At 37.8% G+C, this 13,641-nt stretch overlaps 1 protein-coding gene across 1 annotated transcript in view; it reads right to left on the bottom strand.

The window, feature by feature from the left end:
* Positions 1-13,641, bottom strand: part of LOC117399434 (ras-related protein Rab-3C) — a 46,065-nt gene that overhangs the window by 5,211 nt on the left and 27,213 nt on the right. Inside the window, exon 4 of the mRNA XM_034924253.2 lies at positions 2,278-2,402. Within this exon, the coding sequence (XP_034780144.1) occupies positions 2,278-2,402 (125 nt within the window). The remainder of the gene's footprint in view (positions 1-2,277; positions 2,403-13,641) is intronic.

Here is a 13,641-nt window from a genome sequence, read left to right on the forward strand (position 1 = left end):
ATAAACAATGTGGTTTGTGCAAGACAATTGAGTTCTCCAGACCTTCGTCATCTCCAGGTTGTCTTTGAGGGCTTCTCCCCGTTCAGGAAATATTGATCAATTATCGTGTAACTGTATAAGATAGCTGACTAATATTTCCAATATTTGCAAATAACTGTTTTGTTTTGTACTATCAGTAACCATGGATATTATTATTATTATTATTATTATTATTATTATTATTATTATTATTATTATTATTATTAATAGTAGTAGTAGTAGTCATAGTAGTAGTAGTATTTAATAAATACAATTTGATTATTAACATTTACCAATGTTAATGCTACGATTCTATCGTGGACATCATGAAAATCGTGATTTTGAATAGAGTCCAAATCTTGGAGATAGATGTAAAAACACATTTGATTATGCACTTCCTTTATTTCCTTTAAAAAATGCAGTATGTCATGCACTGAAAATACAAATCTGTGAGTATCTGTAAATTGTTTGGTTGTGTATGCATGCAGCATTTATGTGTAGCTATGTAGGTCAGCGATGCGATTGCTGAGAGAGCAAGCATGTAAATGGGTGACGACCAAAATACAAAAAATAAATGTGAGTGAGCTGTTTTCTGTAAAGACAGAACAACAAATGTTTAGTGACTTACAGAGGCTTTCTTTACAACATGCTGTTTCAGAATCATGGAAAACTCTAAAGCCTGGTTCATACTTCTTTACATATGAATACAATACGTCAGGTGCAGACAGCTATAAAATCTGTGCGGCTTCACTATTTGCTGTACGAAGGACGCATCGTGCCGCAGCCCTTTTGTCTGCTCAAAGTAGTCGCAGCTGTTGTTCATACTTTAAATACAGACTGCATGCGCCGTCACCTGGGAACTCCCGTCCACGGTGGAATAGCCTGGACTCGGAGATGACGTCATTCTGACTTGTCGCACAGGGTCGGAGATCCTCAATTCCGACACTACATTATTTGGTGACGTGAATTCTTGTTTTTTTTTTACCATACCTCGCCCGTGAAGTGTACTAAAAATGATTGTGCCAAAATCATAACCATTGTTAATGAATTGTCATTGATATTTAATAATTCATATTAAATAACTATTAATTAATAATACAAAGGTTTAGGATAATTGGTATAGCAATAAATAAATAAAACCACAGCCCTGTAAAATGCTTACACTAATTAAATTATAATTCAATATTTTTTTTAAAATATTTAAGATAATTCAATAAGCAAGGCTACAGCAACAGCAAGAGACTGTGGGAAAGGTGGCCCAGGATCTCGAGGTCAACCAAGGCCGGTTGATAGAACATGCAGCTGCAAATGAGGTGGATGGGAGGAGAAGGAGGAGGAGGAGGAGGAGGAGGAGGAGGAGGAGGAGGAGGGGAAGAAAAAACTTGGGATTGAAAGAGTTAAGTCTCAGTTTTAGGTTATTGGGATAAACCAGTGAGGGAAAGCAGAGGCCACTAGAATAGCAGCAAGCAATATCGATATTTCTAGTTTTTATATTATATGGCAGGTTGTATCTTAAATCAGTATTGTTATTTTTTTATGTTTTAGATGTACAGTCAAATCTATCTAACAGCTACTGAATATCCGGTTTAAAGTGGTTGTTAGGTACTGGCCTTCAGCTGAAAGTGAATACAAAGTCAGTTTTTCCGCTTCTGTGTGGAAAAAAAACCCTTCCTCATTAACTAATGAAACTTGGAATCAAGCAATGGGCATTGTGTAAAATATAGTCAAGCATAGGAGGATTTTAACAACATGCATGTCAAAATTGTATTATTCCAGACTTTCAGGATGAGGTGTGAGGAAAGGTTAGGTGTTAGCCAAATAAATGTGTTTAATTAACAGCCCCAGTTCTGTAATAAGAAAGTATGCAAGCCCCCAGTCGATTTATTCCATATCTATCTATCTATTTATTTATCTAGATAGATAGATAGATAGATAGATAGATAGATAGATAGATAGATAGATAGATAGATAGATAGATAGATACAGTTTCTACTCAAAAGAGCCAGCTTCCTGATGTTTAGGAATGATTAACATACCTTTGTCAAGGGAAAGTGTGTATTACAAATGCCTACTGATGCTGTGCAACACAAGAATCAGACAAAAAATAACTCAATTGAAAAGGTATATAGGTTCTTAAATGATGAATCACTAAAATAAGTAATTGTATACATAATATACTCTAACAACATTCAAAATGTTGAGCAATTACTAATATTTATATCTCTTTCCTAAAAAAAAAAGGTAAAGTCGAATACCTACCAAGCTGTTCTGCTAACTGCTTGCCCCTCTCAGTGGAGATGACTCTTTCATCTTCCATGTCACATTTGTTACCAGCCAGTATCACCTGTGCGTTGTCCCAGGAGTAGGTTTTGATCTGGGTGGACCTAGAAAAAAGATACAGAAAAATAAAAGTAGGGGAAGATGATTTCAGAAAGGCAGGTGCACACTCAAGGAGAGAGGCACAATTACTGTTACAAGCCGACTTGTAAACTTAATGCTGATTCAGTGACCTCAGTCTGTTGTTAGAGATCATAGGGACGGAGTTGTCAGGGCCTGCAATGACCCCCTCCCCTCAAAAAGAAATATTGTACCACTGTACATTGATTCCCAGCTACTGCTGCGGCTGTGCTGTGCTTCACGTAGGAGAAGGAAGCGGCTAGCGAGATCAGCACTTTATCTAGTTTGCCATCTGCAAGGATCCTGACCAAGCTGTCATTCTTTGCATCCCAGTGGGTACTGGGTGTAGTTAAGATGGGGAGTACAGCGACCCCTGTAGACTGGCCGGGTGCCTGCAGGCCTGCCTGTAAGTTGCCCAGAGCTGCGTGGTCCTTCAACTCTGTAGCTCTGAGGTAGCTGCATGGCAGGCCTGCAGAGTGAAAAGAAGCAGACGGCTAACGCCACATGTTTCAGAGGATGCGCGTGTCCGTCTTCGTCTCTCCCGAGTCAGCGCGGGGTTGGGCTTACCAAATTGTGGAGAAAATGACAAAAATAATTTGCGAAAAAGTGTTCAATGTCAACTTTGATTCAATGTCAACTAATTTCAGACCACAGCCTTTTGCTTTTACAGTAATTATTCTGCCAAAACTACACTACGTGCCCAATGTTTTTCAAATGTACCTAGCAATTTGAGACAATACAGTTGTAATTCATAGCGACAAAGAAAAAACTTTGCTGCACAGTGTCAGGTGCTATCCTGTTTTGCAATAAACTGCTTTCATTACAGCATTCATTTAAGAGAATGTATTATAGTGAATAGGTTATTAATATATTTTATTAACCTTTGAAATCTGTGTAACAAGCCAGGTTCGCCAATTCACTGGTCATGAACACAAAACATGTATAATTAACTCTGAACATCTGTTTGCGATATTTATCTTTTGTAATTACTCTGCGTCTAATGTTGTTATTTTTAAATGGTTCTTTATCTAACACTATAAAATGCTGTATTCAGTGGAATATGATTAACTGTACACCTTGTTGTGTGCATATGTCTCATTCAGTAAATATACACTGAGTGTACAAAACATTAGGAACACCTGCTCTTTCCATGAAAAAATAGACTGACGATGTGAATCCAGGTGAAAGCTATGATCCTTTATTGATGTAACCTGTTAAATCCACTTCAATCAGTGTAGATGAAGGAGAGACAGGTTAAAGAAAGATTTTTAAGCCTTGACACAATTGAGACATGGATTGTGTACTGTATGTGTGCCATTCAGAGGGTAAATGGGCAAGACAAAAGATTTAAGTGCCTTTGAACGGGGTATGGTAGTAGGTGCCAGGCGCGCCGGTTTGAGTGTGTCAAGAACTGCAACGCTGCTGGGTTTTTCACGCTCAACAGTTTCCCGTGTGTATCAAGGATGGTCCACCACTCGTCGTACCTTGACATGAATGGGGTATGGCAGCCGACGACACAAGAAACTGCAGTTGCAGTGGGCTAAGGAACGAAAACACTGGAGGATTGGAAAAACATTGGCTGGTCTGATGAATCCCGGTTCCTGCTGTTTCACGCTGATGGGAGGACTAAGGTATGGAGAAAACCACATGATTACATGCATCCATCATGCCCGTGTCAGCATTGCAGGCTGGTGGTGGTGGTGTGATGGTGTGGGGTGTGTTTTCATAGCACACATTGGGCCCCTTGATAAAAGTGGAGCAACGTTCGAATGCCACAGGATATCTGAACATCATTGCCAATCAGGTGCATCCCTTCATGGCAGCAGTGTATCTATCTGCTAATGGAATTCAGCTTACTGCAGTGGCCTGCCCAGTCACCAGATCTCAATCCAATTGAGCATCTGTGGGATGAGATGGAACAAGCTATTCAGAGTAGAGATCCACTACCAGCCAACTTGACACAACTGTGGGAAGCATTGGAGTCAACATGGGCCAGCAACCCTGTGGAACGCGTTCGGCACCTTGTAGAGTCCATGCCCCGACGAATTGAGGCTGTTCTGAGGGCAAAAGGGGGTGCAACTCAATATTAGGAAGGTGTTCCTAATGTTTTGTACACTCAGTGTATATGGAGTGGTTAGGGCTCTGGACTCTTGACCGGAGGGTCGTGGGTTCAAATCCCGGTGGGGACACTGCTGCTGTACCCTTGAGCAAGGTACTTTACCTAGATTGCTCCAGCAAAAACCCAACTGTATAAATGGGTAATTGTATGAAAAAATAATGTGATATCTTGTAACAATTGTAAGTCGCCTTGGATAAGGGCATCAGCTAAGAAATAAATAATAATAATAATAATAACAAAAATCGTAATAATAATATTTGTCTTTGATAGTGTGATGTAGGTTGTCAATCAGGCAGGTAGGAAACATACAGGTAAGCGCTTTTATTTATTATCACAAAAATAAACAAGCAAGTCACCTAACAAAGGCTTCTAGGGAGACAAGGTATAACACATAGACAGAGCTTTCATACACAGAGCCAGACAAGCTACTGATAGCAGTCTGCCTGTCACTTTTTCTTAGTGCTTGTGTCAGCATTCCAATTCAGCCCTACAGCAAAGAAAAGCCCTTGTACAATGTTTTTTTTTTTTTATATGCTCTTGCACTACATTTCTAATGATGTATTTTCATTGCTATCTTCATCCCTAGCACTGCTTATGTAGGTACAGACTTCAAGTACTGATCGTTCTGCTGGATCAGGAAAACATATAGAAGCTACAGGAATTGCACTTCTGGCACACGCAGTTCCCATGAGTGTGATATAAAAGGAAGTGAAAAAGATATTAAACAGGTTGTGAAGGCTCCTCGTGGGAATAGGTCCTTTTCACCTGGTACCTATGGAAACCAGAAGGACAGCGAGTGAGGAGAGTGACAGTGTGTTACGCTGCAGCGAAGCATTCTTTGTGAAAGCTGTGGTTGAGAAGCACTGACAGTTGTGAGCGCTGCATTTCAACTGCTGACGCACGACACGACCTTGAGGCGCCACAGCAACAGTGATGTGGTCTGGCACCTCAATGAGCTCTTAAAATGAAGAGCACATTGTGAGGAAGAGTAAACAAATAGTTTATTGGTTATGAAAGAAACAACAAGGCAGAAATGAATGGGCGAAGAGAATCTGATATATTAACACTGAGGACCCAATTTTAAAAGGGCAAGGCATTAATGTATTCATGTTAATTTCATCAGCGCTATAGGGCCTATTAAGGTGTCAGCCAAAAATCTGAGGAGTGGCCTCGTTTTCATTTTGGCCTCAAAGAGATTTTGAGACAGGACAAAGGTATGCCATTGCGAGCTAAACAAACCTCTTCCAAGCAGATCTTCAAAAAGCAAACGCTATTGCAGAGAAGCTACATCAACACAAAATAAATAAGGAGCTTGTGAGGGACACAACTTAGGAGGCAATGTATAGAAAACTAACAAGTAACGTAAGTTATCAAAATGTATTATTTATTTTAATAAAAACAATTTAAAAAGTTTGTTGCAATGCATTTTTTATAAGCACATATTCAATTTGTGTTGGGTTTATTATGCACGGCCGCAGGTATTCCGAAAAATAGGCATAAACAAAATTATAACGCAATTCTACACTGTACAGATACAGTTTCTGCACTGTACTCAATAAAGGCCTCAGTGGTGAAATGTTTACTACAGTATAATGGAAACAATGAATGCATATTTTATTATTACTGATAATCACAGAAAACGCATGCACAGTATGAAGCATTCCACATTAATGGCGAAGTCATTTTCTCTTGATTCTCCACTTTCCATGGATTGGTCAGTACTAACCAAATTGTGCCACAGTCCAACGTTTGTTATGTTAAAAATCATGGAGGATATAGTAGGACACAATCTCTTGAGTTTGCACATTGCCTTACATGTTTTTAGTTGGGTCTTTACTCTTACTGGGTGTCATGTCCTGAGAATGCATTAATAAACAAAGGCATCATAGATTTGTACATGTATTCTTGCTGTTAAAATGAAATATTGAAAACCAGTAGCTGTACCAGTAACAGACACCCTACAGTGCCTGCTGCAGTACACACTCCCCATAGTGGAACTGTTGGTGGTATTAGTGATATGATACGGCGTCATTCTGGCATCCAGACCTCCTGCATTACTAGGGGTATACAACATTAATTAAAACAACATTTTAACACTACTGCCGCCTTGCTTGAGTGCTGAAAGAAATATTAATATAACAGTTCACACATTGAGGACTGCAAATTGAGATTTCACCGGGTGAGTTTCAGTCGCGGCACATGCTTGCTAAAGTGACGTACTGTACAACCCAAGCTTTCAAACCATGTGTCTAGAGAAAATACTGTACATGACACAGAGCACTCAATTTTGCAGCCATACCAATGAAATGTTTACTTAATTGGTTTTAATATTAGGAAACATACAGCAACTTAAAAAAAAACTCAATGCGGATCAACTAGTTAAATGTTTTCACAGTACAGTAGGTGGGTCTTATTGGCAACCATTACTGTTAAATCTGCCGCATTGCACCCTAGCTTTCAAGTAATGCTGTGAAAGACGTTTAGAAAGGATTCTAAGACACTTTCCACTTAACATTTATAAAAGCAAAGCTCTTCAATCCTCTGCATATCCTTCATAATGTGGAAAATTATGCTGCTGTTATTTTCCAACTGGGTATTGTAATTCTTCATTGTTTATATAACAATACAATAATGAGAGATGTGACCTTTTCTGCTGAAATGTCGCATTTACTTAGAAATGAATGAAACACGATTAATTGATTTGTTTTTCTATCGAAATATGTGTCTCCATGGATCAGTGAGATGACAGACATTCATCAGTCATGGGTTTAGCAACCCCCACTCAGGAAACAAAAATCACAGGAAAAAAAGCTTTTCAACTAATAATACCGAATGTGAGCTGCAGTGCCCAGCAGTATTCGCTTTCATGGTCATTGTATCAGATTCTTTCCCTGTCTGTAAACTGTACAAAAACAGGGTTACTGTCTGCTAACAGAATGCTAGGTAAAGAGTAGATAAAGTTCAAACAGAATACTTAACTTGCACTATATAAATAACCTTAAGCTGCCTCTAGCTAAACTATGCAATATACATGCAAGTTTAAGAGGCATTACAAAACGATTCAGTACAGTCAGCCAATCAGCTTCCAGCTCTAGCGGGCTCTAATAGACAGTAGATGCGCGCTGGAATGTCTCAGCACCAACTGTGAATCAAATTTAAAATCAATCCGCACAAGTGCTGGCTTTTTATTTTTGACTTGCGGTATTTTTTAGCATAGCTCACATCTATTGGACAGTAAATACTAAACAAAGACGCAATTGGTCCAAATTAATTTTATTATCCACCAAAACCAGCCAATCAATAATTTGCATCGAAGAAAGCAACTAATCCTGTACCTGCAACTGCCGAGAGCCAATCACAGACAGTCAGCTCGACAGGAGCACAGACACAGCATCTTTCAACAACAACAAAGCGAGATGTGGACAGTTCAGTAACATTGCTCCATTCATATATAGATTCAGGATAGAAAGGCTTTGGCTGTTGTAGAAACATGGCGAGTTAGAAGGGATTTTACAGTGGTATTCCTCCAGCAATGTCCTGATTATAAATAGGGGTTTAAAACCTTAACAAGTTAATACAAAATAAAAATCGATTTACTAAATAAAAACTAATTGTTTTTCTCTTTATATGTATGTCATCCTTGTTCTTTATTTTAAAAATGTTCGGGACTACTTTCTTAGAACGTCTTTACTCAGCAGAAAGGTACCCGACGAATCAGTACAAGTTCAAGGTAAATCTAGGTTTTAAGGTGTTTTTTTTTTAAAGAAAACAATGGTAAAATAATTTTCTAATAGCAATAGTGCCCTCTTGATGATTGTTCTACTGTGTAAAAGTTGACCTTGACTTTCGTTAGTGCCCTCATCTTCGGCTTGGGACGCAGAACTCCCATTACGGTCAGCTATCACACGGTAGAGTCATCATCGCCAGGCACCATCGCTTAAATAAGACACATACGTGGAAATTCAGAAACTCATTAGCACCTTTTTTTCAGAAAAAAGAAAAACACCTACTGAAGTAACACATCTCAGAATTAAACTTTAATTAAGAGGTCTTGGTTGTTCTTAAGAAGCTTATTTCTAGTTTTGAAAGGTGTTTTTTTTCTGAGAAGTGGTGCTAACAACACTTCCCCCATTATTCTGAAACAGCATAGCAACAATGCACCCTGACAACAGTATGGCTGTGTCTCTCTGATTATGAGATTGAATAACACTGAAATGCTAATGATGCCCACATCTTTTATGATCATACAATTGAAATTCTAAAGTATGGGCTTTCTAAAGGTAATAACTAGGCAGGCACATACAGAGGGTCCTCATAACTGTTTAATAAGCGCACAGTAAGTGAACTAAACAAATGCAATCTGAAAACATCTATACCAAAATGTTGAGGTACAAATTGTGCATGTTACATTTCAATATAGAATGAATAAGTATTTCTTTAGAAATGATACTGTTTGACTGTTAGAGTAAACATTATTTTGTGTATATCTGAAGGCGTGGAACATACAGTGATCATTTATTTATGTAGGTGTAAATGCAAAACTGGAGCTATAAGTAACGTAAATAACCATGACTTACATGAAGTGTATTTTTAATATAAATATAAACACACGGGAGGTACACAAGAGGTTTAAATGATTAAAAAAATATTTTATTTCAGGATATTTCGGACAAAAGCCCATCTGTGTAGAAAGAATAGTAAACACGGTGCAGTAAACCTGCTACCATATACCACCAGATTCTAATACTCTCAATACGGGCTGATGTTTAAGCACAATTGTGTACTTGAACTAGTCCTAAAGCATTTAAACATCCAGACTTGGGACATTCAGTATTAGGAAACAGTATTAGAGACACATTAACATAATTGGCTCTTTTTGCTGCTACAGTACATTAACATTTGGTTCTCCTTTCATGGAGCAAAGCTTTGTACATGGATTCAAAATGTCTCTCATCTTAAGGTTAAACATCGATAAAGAACACATGGGGCTGCTGTTTGGCTTAGTGATTTTAATTGCTGTTCTTTACTGATGTGAAGCCTTTGCTCATTACTGTCATGTTATGCAAAATATTAGGAAGAAGGATCTATGAAAGTTAAAAAAGACTTAACAGGATGCATATAAATCACTGGATGCATATGGGGAGACAATCAAAAGAAGCGCTTTCTTAAGCAATAGGGTTTGTCAACTGTGTTTAACAGCACAGGGACTTTGCAGCTGCAGATAAGTACAAAGTGATGCTGTTTTAATTGGAAAATTAACTCCACAGCCTGAATAGTGTGAGCAAAATACAGGGTTTCTTTTTAAAGCATGAAATCCCCAAATGTTCACCACACACCACCCATATGGGTTTTCCTTTTACCCGTGTTCTTAATGAGTGCTGTTAATATTGTGATGATCTGTTATCAAGACCTATTGATGCTAAAAAAAATGCTATCCTCGTAAAACCACTGTAAATGTAGAACTGAGTACTGAGCAAGATGACAGTGATATAACTGAATTAATCACCCGCCCTCCAACTCCACCCTCTCCCTCAACCTCATTTGACGAACCAGAGAAGTTTATCTGTACCTTAGCACTACAAAAGGCCTGAACACAGATGGAGAAATCCTGACTCCTAATGAAAACTTCAGAAGTGTTTCAAAACTAGAAATAATACATTTCTAATTGAGAAACACTGTTTTTGTGTTTTTTTTAATGACAGAAGCAAATCTAAATAGCACCTCCTTTTAACTCTATATTAATAAGCACTCACTGTCCACGCTGCCTATATATAATGTACAATAAACATGTGTTGAAAATATGGTTGTCTTTCAAAATCACGTTTTCATCTCAGAGTATTTACTTTGCGTGAATACAGTGTAACGATATAACAATACAGAGGAAAGAGGTCCATGATAGAGAAGGCTTGACAGCTTTAGGGTGGCTGCATTAAGATCCTGCGCTTCATTAAAAAATGTTACTTTCTATGCTCTCTGTTGCAACTAATACCCTGTCCACACAAACAAAATAATTAGTAAATTATACCAAATACCACGTTGTTTATTATGGTTCGGCAGTTCTTGATTCCATTAGAAATAGCTGACATCATCTTAAGTTTATTCTAAATCTCATCTTGGGGCTGACCTGGTTGCTGTTTGTATTCTAGGTAAAAAGCCTGTGTTGATGTGATCAAACTTGACTTTTTCTGCTTCAGTGACCCAGTGGAAATGTGGATCACATCAATCCTAGTTCATATCTGGCCTGACCATGAGGACCAAGTTCTTCCTTTTCAGTTTTTCACGTAATTCTCTTATCCTGCAATCTTAACGTATGACCTTAAAGAACAATTGTATATTTTCAGCAGAATTGTTTATATTGCCGAATTTTCATTTCATTTTTCCACTGTAAAATGTCCCATAAGTTTGTTTCGGGCTACTCTGTTATAGTATACATGTTATAGAAAAAATATATATATTGTGACCAAGTGAACTATAAAATATATGGGAAAGTGGTGGACGGTGAGTATATTGGTCCAAGAGTGAAGAGAAGCCTGTATCCTCTCCATTGAATTTGGGTTACATAAGTAAGTTGTAGTCTTTGACTGCCAATGTCACAAAGACTACAATTCCCAGAGCTCCACAGGGGCGATTATTTTGAGACAAGGGTTTTCACCTGTCTCCAATTAGGCAGCCATAAAAGAGCATGGGTTTTTTTTCAAACGCGAGTGTGTGCAAAGGGTATGACATGCAGAGAGACCGATACGTACTGGAAACAGATTAAAGGTTGGTGTTCTACCTAGGGGAAACAATTGCTGCCTAGTTAAAGTGTTCTGTTTGGTCAGTAAACAGCTAGCTGTCTGACTTATAGAAAGGGGTAGTTAAAAGATAATTAAAAGGTTTAGTTAGTGCTCTTAATAAAGAGCTAGGTTTTGTTTTGTTTATTTTGTTTACGTTGTTGATATTTGATTTGTGTGACTCTGGATAAAAAGAACACGATAATAAACATACAGGCACCGCCCTGTTTACAATAAAATGCTGTTGTCCAGTGTGCTTGGTTCCGAAAGACTGTGTTCAAGACCCGAAAGAACCGTGACAAAACACCCCAGAATGTCACAATATATATATATATATATATATATATATATATATATATATATATATATATATATAGAAAGTTGTCTGAAAGCAGCATCAATACAGTGTTGATATATATTTGACAAGTGTTTTTCTTTAGGTTGGTTAGGCCTGTTTTCTTTTTTTCTACAGCAGCATAACAAAGTGACCTTCATATTCACTGTATTTATAAATAAAAGGCTGGTTTCACAGACTAATTGTGTACCGTTTTCAAACACAATTTCCCTTTTACACCCTAAACTGGAATTATGTATTTACTTCTTGACTAGTACAGTACATGTGTAATCTCTCCTTGTTGCTTTCACAATAGGGAGCTACGTTTGGAGCGCAGGAAGTACTTGTAATACTTTGCACTGCGCCGTACTTGCCTTCACACACATGAATTCAGGATTAGGCTGTTTTTTTTTTTTTTTTTTTTTTTTAACTACCAAAGTATTTCAATTGGTATCAGAGCACTCGTATTGCCTCTGGGTGAACAGTGGTATTGGACTACAAAATGTAACATTAGTGCTAATGAAACCAGCTTAAACACATACTGGGTCTAAGTGATGATGCTGTCATAGTATTGGTAATTACAATAAAGCACAATGGAATGTTTTCCCCTGACAAAAAAAACAGAACAGGTTTTTATTTTTATTTAATTGGCCATTAAGCTTTTGTTGTTTTTGAAGTGTAATGGCCAAATCCCCACTGAACAGCTGTACAAACTACCCAGTATTTTCTTTTATTGTATAAGGCTTTGAAAAGCTGTTCATGTAGGAGAAAAAGCAAAACAGAAAGTTCAAAATGTCAGAGAAGAAATGAAACAGGCTTTTCAAATTGATGGAGCGGCTACAAGCAGAGCTGAGATTTCTAAAAGGTGATAACGGTTTCCCTGGAAACCAGAAAGAATTCCTTTAATGGAGCAATAAGAATCAAGAGGCCAGCCAAATATCTACTTATGGCAAACAGTGTCTTCAATAAACAGATGCAAAGTGATACATATGTCACAAAACATGGTAAGTGTACTTAATCTGACAGAACTGAACTCCTAGGAGACATGGAAGGTTCAAAGAAATTCAAATAAAAAGTGTACTGTTGTATAGTGTTCATTTGGATCTGACTTGAAAATGTAATATTTTCCTGCAAACCCTGATGCGTACTAAAGACCAGACTTTCTTTCTGAAATTTTAAGTAATGCAATGTTATTGTCTGAGCCTTTGTTTCTGTTTATCTTATTGCGATATTGAAAGTAGAACTTGTGAGTTCCTGGGCTGAGACGCTTTTTGTCTTTTTGTGGGGTGTGAGCTTAAGCCTGGAACATACTGCCCGATGCAAATCTTTGTGAGCGGGCACAACACACTGCCCGATTGAAATCGTAGCAAGGGACGCACAATTTGGGGGTTTTTCTGATGTTTGACCTGCCCTGGATGCAAATCAATGACAATAGGCGAAAACATAAGGCGGTGTGATTGTGAAAACCACTTATGACTGGAGACATGCATATATTCTCTCTATTAAAAAAAATAATAATAAATATAAGTAATAACCATTCAAGGAGCAGTATATTTATTTTTGTTCATTCTAAATGTCATATATTATTAAACAACTAGCTTGCTCTGTTTGCTGTTCAAAGTCCTTTTTTGCGGGAAGACAGCAATGCCAGTCTTACCTCTGAGGGTTTCCTTTTCAGATAACCTGGGACACTGAGATAAGAAAGACGTGCAAACTTGAGCTAAGGGCATGACAAATGACTGGCGTTACACACTGCTGATTCATTGCACTGACTGCAGTGAAGGAACATTAAAAAAGGTGCTCAAATTGAAATGTCACCTCTTTTCCAGGATAACCAGTACTGTAACAGAATGTCAACACACACTGTACAGTTACTGGGAAGCCAAGCCTGTTATTCAAAAGGATTAAGATATTCAATGTGGCCACTACAACCCTTAATTACATTATTTGAGGATAACTTGAAACATTGTATTTAAAAATAAAAACTTTTGGTTTAAATT

Source organism: Acipenser ruthenus, chromosome 1 (genome assembly GCF_902713425.1).
Source record: "Acipenser ruthenus chromosome 1, fAciRut3.2 maternal haplotype, whole genome shotgun sequence".
Taxonomy (NCBI): domain Eukaryota; kingdom Metazoa; phylum Chordata; class Actinopteri; order Acipenseriformes; family Acipenseridae; genus Acipenser; species Acipenser ruthenus.